At 47.9% G+C, this 16,497-nt stretch overlaps 1 protein-coding gene across 2 annotated transcripts in view; it reads left to right on the top strand.

Annotated features, from left to right (window-relative positions):
* LOC144781629 (5'-3' exonuclease PLD3-like) overlaps positions 1-16,497 on the top strand; it is a 109,114-nt gene that overhangs the window by 31,513 nt on the left and 61,104 nt on the right. For both annotated transcript variants that reach the window (XM_078660579.1, XM_078660580.1), the window contains 3 exons: positions 4,006-4,117; positions 9,171-9,298; positions 9,594-9,794. In XM_078660579.1, the coding sequence (XP_078516705.1) occupies positions 4,006-4,117; positions 9,171-9,298; positions 9,594-9,794 (441 nt within the window). The remainder of the gene's footprint in view (positions 1-4,005; positions 4,118-9,170; positions 9,299-9,593; positions 9,795-16,497) is intronic.

Here is a 16,497-nt window from a genome sequence, read left to right as displayed (position 1 = left end):
TTGTGAAGGATACTGGGAGGTCACCAGCATGATGTGAAGCTCAACCATGACATAATTATTCTGGAGCTTGTGCCATTCGGCTGGCTCTCAAATCCTTACTGTCCTCTGTCATGACTGATGCAAAAAACACAGTTGATGGATTAGCCATGTCTGAACTGGGGTGGCAGAGTGGGCTAAAGAATGGTGATGGATCAAACACAGATCTTTTGACTGGGTGTGAGTGTTTGATTGGTTCAGATGCTCCGTCCATCACCACCCCCTTTTGTACCGCTTTGGCCGCCATAAGTGCGGCAGGGTATGCTCAGACGTTAGTCCCTTGCTCACTTTGCCACTGGATTCAAGCAAGCCGGGCTGAAGACGGCTGGAATGCCAGAAACCGGTCCTCGGAAGCTTGTTTCCGGTCCAGGGAAGGCCTGGCTTGGCAGTTCGGGCTGGACTGTTCCCATGAGGCACAGGGTCAGGCTGATTTGCATATAGCCATGTCTGAACTGGGGTGGCAGAGTGGGCTAAAGAACGGTGATGGATCAAACCCAGATCTTTTGACTGGGTGTGAGTGTTTGATTGGTTCAGATGCTCCGTCCATCACCACCCCCTTTTGTACCGCTTTGGCCGCCATAAGTGCGGCAGGGTATGCTCAGACGTGAGTCCCTTGCTCACTTTGCCACTGGATTCAAGCAAGCCGGGCTGAAGACGGCTGGAATGCCAGAAACCAGTCCTCGGAAGCTTGTTTCCGGTCCAGGGAAGGCATGGCTTGGCAGTTCGGGCTGGACTGTTCCCATGAGCCACAGGGTCAGGCTGATTTGCATATAGCCATGTCTGAACTGGGGTGGCAGAGTGGGCTAAAGAACGGTGATGGATCAAACCCAGATCTTTTGACTGGGTGTGAGTGTTTGATTGGTTCAGATGCTCCGTCCATCACCACCCCCTTTTGTACCGCTTTGGCCGCCATAAGTGCGGCAGGGTATGCTCAGACGTGAGTCCCTTGCTCACTTTGCCACTGGATTCAAGCAAGCCGGGCTGAAGACGGCTGGAATGCCAGAAACCGGTCCTCGGAAGCTTGTTTCCGGTCCAGGGAAGGCATGGCTTGGCAGTTCGGGCTGCACTGTTCCCATGAGGCACAGGGTCAGGCTGATTTGCATTTAGCCATGTCTGAACTGGGGTGGCAGATTGGGCTAAAGACCGGTGATGGATCAAACCCAGATCTTTTGACTGGGTGTGAGTGTTTGATTGGTTCAGATGCTCCGTCCATCACCACCCCCTTTTGTACCGCTTTGGCCGCCATAAGTGCGGCAGGGTATGCTCAGACGTGAGTCCCTTGCTCACTTTGCCACTGGATTCAAGCAAGCCGGGATGAAGACGGCTGGAATGCCAGAAACCGGTCCTCGGAAGCTTGTTTCCGGTCCAGGGAAGGCATGGCTTGGCAGTTCGGGCTGGACTGTTCCCATGAGGCACAGGGTCAGGCTGATTTGCATATAGCCATGTCTGAACTGGGGTGGCAGAGTGAGCTAAAGAACGGTGATGGATCAAACCCAGATCTTTTGACTGGGTGTGAGTGTTTGATTGGTTCAGATGCTCCGTCCATCACCACCCCCTTTTGTACCGCTTTGGCCGCCATAAGTGCGGCAGGGTATGCTCAGACGTGAGTCCCTTGCTCACTTTGCCACTGGATTCAAGCAAGCCGGGCTGAAGACTGCTGGAATGCCAGAAACCGGTCCTCGGAAGCTTGTTTCCGGTCCAGGGAAGGCATGGCTTGGCAGTTCGGGCTGGACTGTTCCCATGAGGCACAGGGTCAGGCTGATTTGCATATAGCCATGTCTGAACTGGGGTGGCAGAGTGGGCTAAAGAACGGTGATGGATCAAACCCAGATCTTTTGACTGGGTGTGAGTGTTTGATTGGTTCAGATGCTCCGTCCATCACCACCCCCTTTTGTACCGCTCTGTCATGACTGAGCCAAGTGCGGACTGAGAATATGACTGCTATGTGGTATTGAAACATGCAGCTCTGTGTGTGGTCACATTTTCTATGGAGGCATTCAGGCTATGGCGCTGGCTGGCATGTCACAAGATTTCCTTGATGGGCAGTCATTTGGCAACATTCTTCAACTTAAGACTAGATTAACTCAGCAGGCATCACCTAGTCAATCATTAGTGCCGTCTGCACCTGAAAGATGCACAGGATAGATTAGTCCAGTGGTAGTGTGGAGATTCCCCCTCGGGGCCTCTAGGAGATGTGTTCCATCTTCAGTAGGCCTGCTGTATGCGTTTCCACCTCTGATCTGCCTCTAGTCCGATGGGTGCTGAAGAAAGCGGGCGAGACAGAGCTGAGCACATTCTGACAGTCTCACATTCGACTTAGCAGATCAGGTGTTCAGATCTTGTGACCCTGAGCATTTGTCCTCAACTTTAACTCTGTCTTTGGGAGAATCTGTTGTCCCAGCAGCAGAGATGGGTTCTACATTCGAGCCTCACAGTCTACACCCCTATTAGTGGAGATTGAGCAGAACCAGCAGAGAAGTTTCTACCTTCCATCACAATTGATGGATATCATGCTGGCTGCCTGTTGTCCTTCCATCAAGTCTTAATATTTGGGCCATTGTGCTAAATTTGTCACCTGGTGTGAGCAGACACAGATTGATCCGCTGCAGGTGAAACTGTCTGAAGTTATCTTGTATGTATTGTCTTTGGGCTGGCAAGGCCTTGCTGTAGGCACTGTTAGGTTACCTATCAGCCCTTAGTCTGTATTCCTTTACCTCATTGGCCCTCATTATTCAAGTTATCAGTTGTGACGCCATTCTTAAAAGGACTTTGACATGTTTCCCCTTCTCCCTTTATCAGGATGCAGTGGGACCTTAACTTAGTTTGAACTTTTATGTTATGTGCTCCCTTTGAGCCTTTCCACAGAGGCTTTTGATCTTGAAGACCGTGTTTCTCATTGTCCTCAATTCAGTGAGCTGTAGGCTTAGTCAGTTCAGCCTCCACGTAGAAACCTTTTTTCCCTAACAAGATTGAACATAGGTCCCTTGCATCATTTCTTCTAAAAGAGGTGTCAGCTTTCCACCTGGAGTAATCTATCACACTCCACCACATCCCTCTACAGTTGAGGGTAGCTTTCACAGATTGGACTCAAGATGTGCCCAAAGCTTCTATATTGATAGGACTAAGATGTACAGTGTTGATGATCAACTATTTGTTTCTTTCACTGCTGCAAACAAAGGATGGGCAGTCCAGACATCGACCTTATCACACCAGAGTGTCCTTTTTACCAAACTGTATTATTCCTTCGCAAATCCTAGCGCTCATTCCACAAGGACTCAGGCCGCCAATATTGTCCTAGTTCAGAGTGTTATCTGCCTGGTGGTAATGTGAAATCTGTCCACAGTTTTAATGAGTATTACGGCATCATTTCTCAGCACCACTGACGGTGTAGATTTGCTTGCTTAGCTGTGCAGGATGTCCTGGTGTTCGTTAACTCATCAGATCCAACCCCTTGTATGGGGCATTGCTTTTGTAATGATTCAGAAGGGCCAGAATCGGCAGGTAGAAATGTCGCCATCAAAAGAATAACGCGTACACCTTCAGTTGTACTCTTTCTGGCTATACTCTATTTAATTGTAATTTCCTCAACACCTGCCAGCCTACCTTCCCATTCTCTGGAATGGACATTCATTAATAATAATGTTTGGGCATAAAAAATGAAAAAATTGGAGACAACTGACGTTAGCATGCAGAGGTGGTGACTAAGTGCAACTTCGTGTCGTCACTCCGAAGGCGGGATGTAGCTGTGATGGTGAGTCATATTGGCACACAGAAGCTATTACAAGAGCTACTGAATTCAGTCCGACACCTGGGGAAAAGATGAGGACTCTCCAGTTAGAGTATCCACCACGAAGAGTGTTACCAAAGGTAAGTAACTTATTTGTCTTGATCTTGTACGTGCGCTTATCAAAAGCGCAGCTAGAATAAAGGGTTGAAGAGAATATATTGTAACACAAATGCTTATTGTAGGGGGAGAAGGTGCTAAAAAAGCTCATGGAGCTGTCCTCGCGTGGAGTGAAGTTGAACATTGCTGTGAATGGTACAGCGAATAGCACCGACCTCATCATGCTGACACAGAAAGGTAAGACTTGCTTTGCTCCTAAGACAGAAGTAAGAGAAAGGGAAGTGAGGCTGCAAGACCCTCCTCACTGGAAGTCTATTGTCTTCTAGTTGATCATCACAAAATAGAACCTGAAGCATGAAGAGGTGGCAGATGGGTGTCGCTTGGGAGTAGACAGTAAAGGGTGTGTTGTAGAAAGACTGCAAAGTGGAACGATTCAGATTCTGCTTTGCAATGTGCTATGTGAACTGTACGTAGAGTTTTAAATTCAGCTCTGTGTTTCATCAGGAGTCAGTTCGGCAACCTGTGGGTGAGGCTTAAGTGCTCCTGTCCTCTGTGATTGCTGATGTATGGCATATACAGCCGTTTTGGAAGCTGTTGCAATTTCTGCATCAAGAATGTGGGAGCACGAAGTTAACTGTATTTGTATGGAGCGTTCTAAACGCTTTCGGGGAAAGATAGCTGTAGTTCTTTAACCCCTTCGGCGCTGATGACAAAGCCAGCTCGTCATGGGCGTTACCTGCGCTACGCGGATGACGAGCTGGCTTTGTCATAAACAAGCCATTTTTTTTTTCAGCGCACAGCGGGAAAACGTGGTAGGGGTTAAAGGAAGGGTAGGGCAGTTCCTTCAAAGTAGTAAGATGCCATAATGAAATAAAGTCTTCTTTTCTGAAGGCTTTAAATGGGAGGAGGCTGTGCAGTGTAAAAAGTTAGTGGAGACTCCCGTGATTGGGGTCAGAGTGGCATCAAACTTTTAGCCAATGTTCGCTTGACCTGGACTATACGTTGCATGGGCCATTATGGGTCGTAGATGAAAAAGGAAAACATTCAAGCTCCTTAAAGGCCTGTAAACAATAGATGCTGGTACTCCAGGGTGGCGGGTTCATTCAACTTGAGGGGCCAACAGGATAAAGTCAAAAGGGGGTTATCTTAGCCCCAAGAAAATGTATGCTTAGGGTTCCCTAGGTTAAAGCAGAAGGGTCACTGTCCTTGTAAACACAATTTATTGCTCTCTGTAGAGTCTTTTAACAGAGATACAGAGTGTTACCAAGTCTAATCCCAGAGGAAGGTTACTTATCCAACTTTAGGTCGCTGATAGGAACGTAGTTTCCAGTCAAGGGTTCTGTTTTGTTCCTATCAACTTCCCACCCTAAAAGATCATTGGGTACTTTCATGTGCTTTTTCTAGCTTTCCTATTAAGAGAGGGGCGGAAGGACAGGGAAGACATTGAATGTTTGGTATGATGTGTATTGGGTCTTCTCCAAGGAACACCCTACTTGTGCCCAAGAGGTTGTTATTGGTCAAAAGAGAGGTTTGGCTAGTAGGGGACACCAGTCCAAACGTAGACACATGAACAAAAAGGTGAGGTGGTCTACACTCAAAAGTGTAGACCACCTGGCAAGCTACATGACAGGACATTGGGAAACCATTATCTTGTGGCCTTTCCATAGTGTTCTTTGAAGGTAGCAATTCCTAAAGCAGTTGCGAGCCACCCGTTCAAAGTGTGTCACACAGCATACAATTGTTTAAACAGGGGAAGTGAAGGAGCCTTGTAGTGGTAAAAGTACATCATTAGATAGAGAGCACAACTAATTTTTTTGGTGCCTGCTTTGATGCGATCTACCCTGTTATTTCCCCCCCCCCCTGACTTTGAGAAGTAGCCCTTTCCCGGAGAGTACTCCATGTTGTTTTTACATTCCAGCTGCAGAACACATGGCTACTAGGCAGGGAGCGCTACAAGAGTACCCTCCACCTCCCCCAGCCCTAGGACAGGGTGACTACCACTGCCCCATCCCCACCTCCCTAGATGGGCTGTCACAGAACTGACCGATGAGAGTAGCTAAAATTCTACTGAGGATCACAAACCTTGTTACCTGGACCCTTGCAAAAGTAATCCCCACCTCTTTATGTAAAATTAGTTCAGCCCTCCTACCTGGGGTTCTCCAATTCCCCCTGTGCGTGTGGTGCTTGTGGGCTCTTGTAATATGATAGAGCATGCATGTGCTTTGCAGATGATGTCCTCCAACACGACCCAGTGATAGCAGTGCAAGAAGGAGGCTCCCCGCCATAGATCGCCTTTTTGACATGACAGTCCTCATGTAACTCTCCCTTGTAGAACCTTGTTACCTGTCTGGGAGGGTTTAGGCAATCCACCCACACTCTCAGCCAAACCTAGAGCAAAATGGACTGCCTGAAACTTGTTGAGCTGCATTGACAACTCTACCGCAAATCACCCAGAAGACCGTATACAGCTGTTTGTGATGTCTACTCATCACCTCGCTAATACAATACATGTTTGGAATTTATGGCCTCTCTGTTCATCTCTGCTGGAAGCAATCTTACAATCACACAGATCCCAGTTGGGACATCTAAACTATTTTATTGGAGTACACATCCCTTTGACCAGCCTGTGCCTGCCTTCACCGCTTCTTTGTGGAGATAGCCTGAGTTACACATTTTAAACATGAAGCGCCTTTCGATTGATGCCACCCTGCATCTGCCCATCTTAACTGAATAAAAACTCGCCCTCCGCACAAGTTCCATCTATTTGTCTGGGCTTTTTGAGAATCTCTGCAGAATAAGATGTGAAGTTTGACCTCAAACAAGACTTTGAAAGTTGTTGATAGAACATAACTCTGGGAGGATGCCTATCACTTTAGAATAAGCCCTACTCCTATATCCGTTCAAGGAGGAAGACAAATCTATAGTCCTAGATTTATGGTCCGAAGCGGACTACTGACCATGGGGTCAAGACAAAGGCTCAGCTAGGAGAAGCCTCCATATAGGTCTTCTTGAGGAAGTGAACTGACCAAGAATTAGGAGGACCTTGCTGCCAAGATGCCTAGGACTGACTCAATGACATCAAATGTCTTCACCGAATTAGAGGGCACCTGCTGAAGGCATATCTGAATTGTGATTCTTGTCAATCTGCATCCTCTGACCGGTACCATAAAGCCACTTGCTTTGTGGCGTTATCACCTTTTCTCCAGCCAGAGAATAATTCTTCTCTTTCCCTCCTTTATGCCCATCTGGTCCAGCATGGTCACCCTCAAGCCAGAACCATCTAATCCATTTTTCTGCACAGAATGAGCTCGACATATAGTGGTTTAAAAGTACAGGTAAAGACAGACCACAAATGCTTTCACTAATGTGAACTCTTGCCACCACTTGGAAACTTCAATCACCACCAGCCATTCAGGACACACGGACCCATGATTTGTGCTACTCCCACAGACATTCCCAAGGTGCTCCGCCCTGTGGCACCTGTAACAAATTCTGTGTTTGAACATTGACATTGTAGGCCTCCTCTTGAACTATCTTGAGTAACTGGATTCTGGTAGTTGTGTTGAATGCACACTAGAAGTTTGAGACTCAGACCACTCACATTTTCCATCCAGGTAGGAATATAAGTTTACTTTTGGTTGTTTAAAACATTCTTTGGTTGTAATCTAGGTGAAATCGAACCCTGAGGGCTGCTTCTCCTTTCACATATGGCCACTGAGAAACATGGACAAAGAGCAGACAGATAATGTCAAATGTAATACATGGATAGCAGTCTGCCTGGCACATTTTCCCATTGAGAAACTATAATAGTGAAAGAACTGCAACACCAAAGATTCCGAAGTTTGATGAAGCTCACAATCTTTATCTCATGGAAAAATGTCTTATTTATATTTCACAAACCACACATAAGCATGATAATATTGTTTGAGGTCGTATCTCACCCCCATAAGGTTGTATAGCATTCTGGTTTGTTTCATTTTCTTTCTTTCGCTTGATGATGGGCCCCCAGATAAATATAGCAGTCTCACCCTGTTTATAGCAAAAGAGCTGCTGGGAAAGTTACTTTAACTTTTAAGACTATCCGCTTTGGGCCCCAGTGGAGTCTTGCGGCCTCTGTATGTGCGCAATACACAACTAGGAGAATGTTTAAAAATGTGTGCGGAAAGGAAGAGCTGACTGCACAGCATCCCAAAGCCACACTTAGGGCGAACAAAGCGATACAAAAGGGGATGATGGACAGAGCGTTTGAGCTAATCAAACACTCACCACCAGTCAACTGATCTGGGTTTAATCCATCACCATTCTTTAGCCCACTCAGCCACCCCAGTTCAGACATGGCCATATGCAAATCAGTCTAACCCTGTGCCTCATGGGAACAGTCCAGCCCGAACTGCCAAGCCATGTCTTCCCTGGATCGGAAACAAGCATCCTGGGACCAGTTTCGGATTCATAATCCTCATCAGCCAGGCTATCTTGAATCCAGTGGTTAAGTGAGCAAGGGACTCACGTCTGAGCATACCCTGCCACACTTAGGGCGAACAAAGCAATACAAAAGGGGATGATGGACGGAGCGTTTGAGCAAATCAAACACTCACCCCCATTCAACTGATCCGGGTTTAATCCATCACCATTCTTTAGCCCACTCAGCCACCCCAGTTCAGACATGGCCATATGCAAATCGGTCTGACCCCGTGCCTCATGGGAACAGTCCAGCCCGAACTGCCAAGCCATGTCTTCCCTAGGGAACCTTGTGGTGTGTCACTTTATTGCTGTGTAAGTGCTGCATAGATACTTTACGTATTGCCTCGAAGTTAAGCACGATGCTTTGTGTCAAACTACCAGAGGGTTGTTAATCACAGGTTAATTTAGAGACTTTGTGTTTCACGCTGAAAGAGCTTGTAGTTGTTGCTTGAGAAGGGCTCACCCCCCCCCCCCAATACTCCCCAACTAATAATACAATTTCTCACAGTGATATTGTTTGATGCTGAGCTTTTCTGGTTCCTCGTTCTATTTTGAGGTTGCTTGTGATCTTGCTTGATCCCTGTATGCTTGAATTATGCTACATTGTATTTTATTCTTGTTCTGGATGGTTTGGAATGCTCAGAATGGTGGGGTGTAATAATGGTTCCTATACAGGGTAGGTTTTATGGGGTATATTGTAGATTGAGCACTCGCGGTGGGTTCAGTGTGGTGAAAGCAGAGCTCCAGGGTGAGGATTTCTAGTTTGTGGTATCAGGATGTTTAATAAGGTGATGATAATGTACATTGTCCCCTTCATTATCTCCTACAGGTGCAGAGGTAAAGTTAGTGGACTTCAAAAGCCTTTTAGGAGGAGTATTGCATACAAAGCTATGGGTGGTGGACAAGAAGCACATCTACATTGGCAGCGCCAACATGGACTGGCGCTCTCTCACTCAGGTAACCACTGGGGTTCTCTTAGTCATGCAACCAGGATTGAGCAGCAACATGGAATTAATCTCCATCACTTAGGCGCGGGCGTGCCACAAGAGTTTGGGGCCTGATAATCGGTTACTGGGGTAGTGCCAATGCGCCATAGTACAGTCTCTTATGTGGCACTTGCATGGCTTTCAACATACTTTGATAACGGTTTGGCTAGGATTAACCACAGTGCTGATCGCTATGATCCACATCCTCGCCCCCTCTAGGAGGGCTACCAACCATATCCCTCACTGCACGATCTCGCCCTTTGCAGGTTAAGGAGCTGGGAGCTGTACTCTACAACTGTAGCTGCTTGGCGCACGATCTACGCAAAATCTTCCAGATGTACAGCTACCTGGGTGAGGAAGGAGCATCCGTTCCCTCAAGCTGGCCCAATGATTTCTCTGCTGATTCTAGCCATTCCCACCCGCAGCATGTGCTCCTAAATGGCAGCAACGCCCAGGTCTTCATTTCAGTAAGTATTACTGAATCTTCGTTCAATTTTACCTAGTTTGTGCTACAGCCAAGTATCTTTCTACATATAATAATAATAATAATAATAATAATAATAATAATAGGCACATTTATAAAGCACATGTGTTGGAAAACGAGGCAGCATCTGTGAGGCCTGCACAAATAACATGACACATTTGTTCTTCACTGGGAACCAAACATCCTAGGGCAGCGCCTGACTCTCAGAGGGTAGCGTTGCAGAGCAGTCTGAGGCTTACTCAAGGGAGGTGGTGTGGGCTAGTAATCGCCATTTGCAGGTGCGCAAAAATAACACTCAATAATTGATTTCCAGTCTATACTTTGCTTTATAAAAGTAAGAGTACATTTATTAAACACACACACCACTCAATACTATACACCAATTTACAAATATACATAAGCTGTTGGAATTACTTTGTGACATTGCAGAACATCTCCACCCCTCCCGAAGTGGGAGTGGGGTCTAGTACCACCACTCCCATGTATGCACATCATCTTGCCCCCAATGCAATTAGTTGAACCTATCCTGGAGCGAGGGCCCTGCGCACTGGCACCAGCCCAGTGGCGTCCCCCTCCCATTACCTCAACAAGCATTAAACAGGGATACACCTGCCTGGGTGACACATGACCCTGACCAAGCATCTCCTACTGACCCTAAAGTATACACCTCTACATCTTAAGGGCTAACAGTCTGGGGTCTTCACCTAAGCACAGCAGCAAGACTACATGTTTACGCACACTTTAGAATGACAGCACTCAGCACATTTGGATATCATTAAAAATGCATTGCAATTACAGCCCCTAAAGGCATCACAGATGATCACAGGATTAAGTTGTAAATACCGTCAGACACCCTAGCAGGAGTGTCTAGCCACTTAAATCCACTTTGCTTGTGACATCACCTTACACCAGTACTTCACATTGAACATCAGTCCCTCTAAAAGAAATAACCATTATTTTTTTTTTTTAAACATGTTTTTTATTGCGAAAGTATAAAAGAGGCACAAAATACCTGGTCATCGAGACCGCTCATATGTAAAAGGTGATAACATGCTGTTTCAAGGACAATACACAGCCAAATACGGCCCACATCCCGGAGGCTGGGCGGCGTAGGAGCAAAGCATGTAAAAAGGAAAGGAAAATTGCATTGTGCTCTAAGGATACTAAACCATCATTACATTCGCTAATTTTCTTATTTCGTAGTCTTATTCTATGTAACATTGAACAATAACCAAATACCCCAAAAATGGCATCATTAGTGCAGAATCGCACAAAGCAGGTCATTTATGCGAGGCCCAGCTAAGGCACAGTCATTACAATGTAATACGGACCTATGGGGATCACAGCTACGTATAAGCATACATATCAAGGAATAACGGCGTGGCTACGTAGGGTCCCTACACCGGATCCAAACACCCCACCTCAGCCCCTTCTCCAGCACAGTCAGACTCCGAGTCAGCGGGAGTAAATAACTCAGAGCTGGTGGCATCCGAATCATCCTCCGCCAGCCCCTCCATGCACAACGTCCTCCAAGCAATCAGATCATCCTGCAGCTTCTCATCTCTGCGAGTGCGTTGCATGTGGGTCTCCTCAGCCAAGGCCCATTCTCTTGCATCCCTTAGCCAAAGGGATATCTCAGGCGCCCTCTGACCCATCCAAGTGATAGCCACGCGCCTCCTCGCCAGAACTAGCAAGAGTTGCAAAAATTTATAAGACAGGTTCTTCTTTCTGGGCTTGGGCACCAGCGCCAGGAGACAGTGGAGGGGGTCTAAAAGAAGCCTAATTTGTGTGGCCCGGGCAGTGTGGGCCACCACTTTCCGCCAAAAGTCCTGAACCAGAGGGCATTCCCACGCCAAGTGCAGGAAAGCCACCCTCTGTACCCCACACCTAGGGCAATTGTGTCGTCTATCCGCCGATATGCGATGAAGGGAGACAGGGGTCATATAGGTTCGATGGACAAAGTTAAAATGTATAAGTTTAAAACGTGCATTGCAGGAGACCTTACGGGCCAAGCGCCCGATCCGTTTCCGTTGGTCAGGTTCCAGTTCCACCCCTAGGTCCGCCTCCCAAGCCGCCCAAGCCAGTGCCATCGGGGGGTCGAGTCTCGGCGCATGGCCGAGTAAAGAAGGGAGATCAACCGTTTGCCTCTCCCACAGGATAGAATGACGTCGAGAGTATAGGTGAGTGGAGGTGCCTCTGGATATTGGGGCCACGCTGTCCTGGCCACGTCCTGGAGGCTTCTGTAGTGGAGGTATTGCCCCCTGCTTAGCTCAAAGGACTCCATGGCACGTTCAAAGGACACGAAGGAGTCGTCCGGGTAGAGGTCCGCTAGAGTCTCGCATCCGCCAGAGCGCCACTCCCTGTAGGACATATACTCTTCCAACCGGAGCATCGGGGCCAAGATCCATACTGGGAGCTCCCTATGAAACGGTGCCCGTCTCAACACCCTTTCGACAAACCGCTGCCAAATTCCGGCCGTGTGACGCACCACATATTGTAGAGTGTTATCAGCGCTGCGACCCTGCATCAAGGCCTCCCCGTAGGGCCTTTCCATTTGCCGTGCCAGTTCCCAATTGTCCTCCTCAGCGAACCACCTTGCGGCTGGGAGAAGCTGCGCTGCATAATAATACAGGTCAAATCTCGGGGCCGAAATAACCATTAATAAATGCATTTCAGTGCAATTACGCCATTTCACCTCCAGGGGATGCCCTCCTCGAGACCTCTCCAACTCAGCCCTTCAATCTTTGATGCACTTCTCAATGAATCCCCAGCTGTAGAACAAAAGTTCCAGCCTAGGAGGTGATGCAATCTTCGCTGAGAGTTGAGGGGTTATTCTTTTTAAATCCTCAAGAAACTTAGGGTGGGACTTAGCTTTGTGCTGGGGGCCAGACTGCGCTGCTCCAGCAGCTCCCCCCAGCACCTTTTCACACTCAAGGGTGACCCCTCTCCTCTGGGGGCCACCAAAACGCCAAAAACAATCCATTCCTCATGCTTTGCAAGGCATCATGGGGCGCTTCAAGCTCCTGATGCTTTCTGGGGCCTCGGTGGGGAGCCCGGTCCCACCGGACCCCCGGGTAAGGGTATGCGACACGGGAGCCCACACCCGGCCGCTCCGCGCTTTGGTCGGGGGCTTGGTCCCACCCGGGACCCCCGCAGGCTCTCCACGTTGGAGTGCAGTCCCCGGGACCAGACCCACCCCAGGGGCCTTTTCTGGACCGCCGGCGGAGCCTCACGCGCTTCGCCATCAGGGGGCCACAAGTCAAAGGTCGCTCACCTTCTGGGGGCCATATCTCAGTCCCTGGAGGTCCGATCTGCCCCGTTTTCGCGTCTTCTTGCTCCTGGCGGCGCCCCCAGCCTCTGGGAGCACTCTCCTTCCCCATCCGGGTCTTCAAGAGGGTGCATTCTGCAGGGAGCGGTCTGCACTGGCTCCCTGCGCCAGCCTTTCGCCTGGCTCTCCTCCTGCGCCTCTTCTCCCTGTGCAGAGGCATCTTCTTCTGCGCACCGGTCCTGGGCTCTTCTTCTGGCGCTGTTAGGGGCCTGGGGGGCAGTCAGGGGTGTCCTCCTTCCAACTGCCCATTGCACCAGGCTCCAGCACCTTTCGCCTGCGCAGACCATACCCCAGAGAGAGCTTCTCTTCCTGTGCAAGTACTTTTTAAAAGTTGAGTAGGGGGCTGGCAGAAAGTCTCTTTGGGTCCTATCAAACAGCGACACATCACTTCCCTGCCCCTGCTCCCTCCTTCTTGTCCAGCCTCTGGGTTTGTTCAAAATGCAGTCGTCCAGTGTCTCTGGCCACATGGCCTCTGAAACCCAACTCTTTCCTTCTTGGTGCAGCCTGGTGACTGGCACCCAGTGACAGCTGCTAATGGATGAGCCTGTAGCCCCACCCATCTTCTTCTTTGTGGAGAGGAGGCCCTAGCTTTTGGAAGAAAGGTTATCAATCCATCCAGCTGAGGCCAACCCTCAGCCTGGGTCTGGTCATGGCTGGCTCAGAGAAATATGACAGTTCTGTATGACCCAAAAGCAGTACATATGACTTTGGACTCTGCAGAATACTTATTTTCACCTACTCTACAATGGACTTCAGTGCGTGTCTGGAATCTGTAGGCCTTGTGGAAGTCATTTTAGCCATGGGCTCCACATCCCCATAGGGGAATAATGAAGTGAAAACACAGTAAAACATACTGACTTTCCCTGGCATGTTCCATCTCAGGGTATAAAGCCTATTCCATGTCACCACCCAATTCTGCATAAGTCCTGCCACACCATTCACTCTGTAGCTGCTCCTGGACTGCGCACGCTCGGAATCTCCCCTGCGCAGCTCCTACACGTGTGCACACGCATGTACACCCGTGTCTGCATGTAACCAGCACGGTGTCCCATACTCCAGCTGCTGCGCAGCGGCCTAGTCAAGCCAGGCGGACACCAGTAAAATCTCGATGCAGTCTCCTTCATTATGAGTTCACTGTGGGTGAGGCCCAGATTATGAGGCTCTCCCACAGTAAAAGCTCAACAATTAGGTGCTCAAAAAGCAAAAAATCCAGGCGGCCCCTAGTGTCAGAACCACCTTCTAACAACATGGTTACACTCGGCCAGTGTGTCCCCACGCAGCGGTGCAACCGCACAGAATTCCACGCCCTGAACCTCACCCCTCCTAACTATCCCGGGGGAAGAGATGCGTTTTCAAGTTTTTCCTAAATATGCCCTTCCGGGCCTCCATCCAGAGGCTCACGGGGAGTCTATTCTAAAGCTGATGTAATCAAGAAGTGGTACAGCATGCTAATCATCAAATGTTGAATACAGTGGTTAGCACCAATTACAGGTAAATCTCTGTATCCAGTACCCCAGCTGAGCATCTTGCTTGCCTGGGATTGCACTTGTTTGCTTCAGTAACCATTTTTGAGGTGTTATCTGATGTCTATGATCATGAAGGCCAGGTGAGCGCTTCTCACCTTCAAGAAAGGTAGCAGGTGGTTATGTTATGTTATGTTATGTTATGTTAATAGCAACTTCTAAAGCGCACGGACACCCAGAGGCTTCATGGTGCTGAAAGTAAAGAATATTGCAGCCGAAAAACTTTACAAATGCTTGCTCAAACAGCCAGGTCTTTAAAGTTTTCCTGAACCCCATAAGATTGTCACAGCTCCTAATTGTCAAGGGAAGGGAATTCCAGGCTTTAGGTGCAAGGTAGGCGAAATGGCAGCCTCCTTGCCGCTTCAGTTTAAAAGAAGGGATACTATTGATGAATCTAGGACTTTTGCCATGAAGGGCCTTAAAGGCCAGACAGCCAGACTTGAAGGCAACCCGCTGAACTATGGGTAACCAATAGGTTGAAGGATGCCTTCAGTTCTCTACGGACCATGGTTGGTGGATCATGTATCTGACCGTTTCAAAGGAGGGTTCTGCCAGGGTCTTATTATGCAAAGTGGGTGGCTGTCTTTCTTTAGAGGTGGGTGTAGTCTGACTGAGAAATGAAAGCTTCTGGTAGACCTTTTCTCTGATGAATCATTGATTCAGGTACTGTTGTACGTACTAGTACACTTGATTGTTGAAGGGTAGTGAATTTGAGCTGTCGAAGCTTTATTGAGGTGGCGGTAATATGTGTGAAAATATGATGCATTATGACATACTATTAACTGACAGTAAACTCCATGTTCAGTCAGAGCTATATATTTTAAATGTATAAATGTATATACATTGGCTTAAACATAGGCAAGCAAATCAGAAGGTTGTACCATCATGAGATTGTGAAATATACCAAGTGGTTTTACAGTGCAGAACTGCTCTTTGAGACCTCTTAACCGCATCGCTGCGGCAGCTTTTCCCGCTGTACGCGGCAATTTTAAAATTACCGCGTTACATGAGGAGCTCAGCTCGTCATGAGCGCCCGGCAGGTTACTAGGGAACTAGACTGAAGACATCTGCAATATTCAGACTCCATAACTCTGGCCAACCAGGTCCTAGCATAGCTTCTCAGATTTCCTGTACAAAGTAGCAATGGAGGCACCAAGTTGTCAAAGGACAATCCCAACATATCCTTTTCTCTACATGTCACCACTACTGCTTTGTCACGTCTTTCCCTTTCGCTTATATTTATCTTCCGCTCGTGCTTTTCTGCCCATTCTTCCTTTGTTTTATTTTAACTTCATCTCAACGAGTCACTTGGGAAATGTAGGACGTAACTGCTAACGTCCATTCCTCCTCCAAGCCACAGCAGTCCACGCTCTTTGTCTTTCCTTTCTTCCTTCTCTTCCCTCTATTTTTCCTTTTATCCTGAAGGCTTATCACCCTCTTTCCCTCTCCACATCTTTCTTATGCTAAAAACGTAACTGCAGGTTCTAAATTCTACTTAATCCTTTTTTTGCACCTTCTTCCACTTCCTCCTTTTTTTTTTTTTTTGCACCTTCTTGTTGCCCCCTTGCCTCGCCAAATCCCTTGGAATAGTTGGGAATTGACTACTATTTTCCCTAGTCTTTTCATGAGTCAATTTTTCTATATACACTCCCTCGCCTTGCATAAAATATTCAACAACTTGCTTTCCCAGTATCTTTATGCTGGTAGTTCCTCTGCTTGTGTCATCTACCCTGCTCAGCCTAATTGTTAGCTGTCCCTTCCCATGCATGCTCTTGTCCACGCTTTAACCTTCCTTTGCTCACCCCTCCAATGCTTGTAGAAGAATTGACTTTAAA

Source organism: Lissotriton helveticus, chromosome 9 (assembly GCF_964261635.1).
Source record: "Lissotriton helveticus chromosome 9, aLisHel1.1, whole genome shotgun sequence".
Taxonomy (NCBI): domain Eukaryota; kingdom Metazoa; phylum Chordata; class Amphibia; order Caudata; family Salamandridae; genus Lissotriton; species Lissotriton helveticus.
The sequence above is the reverse complement of the archived record's forward strand: the minus strand, read 5'-3'. Positions and strand labels throughout refer to the sequence as shown.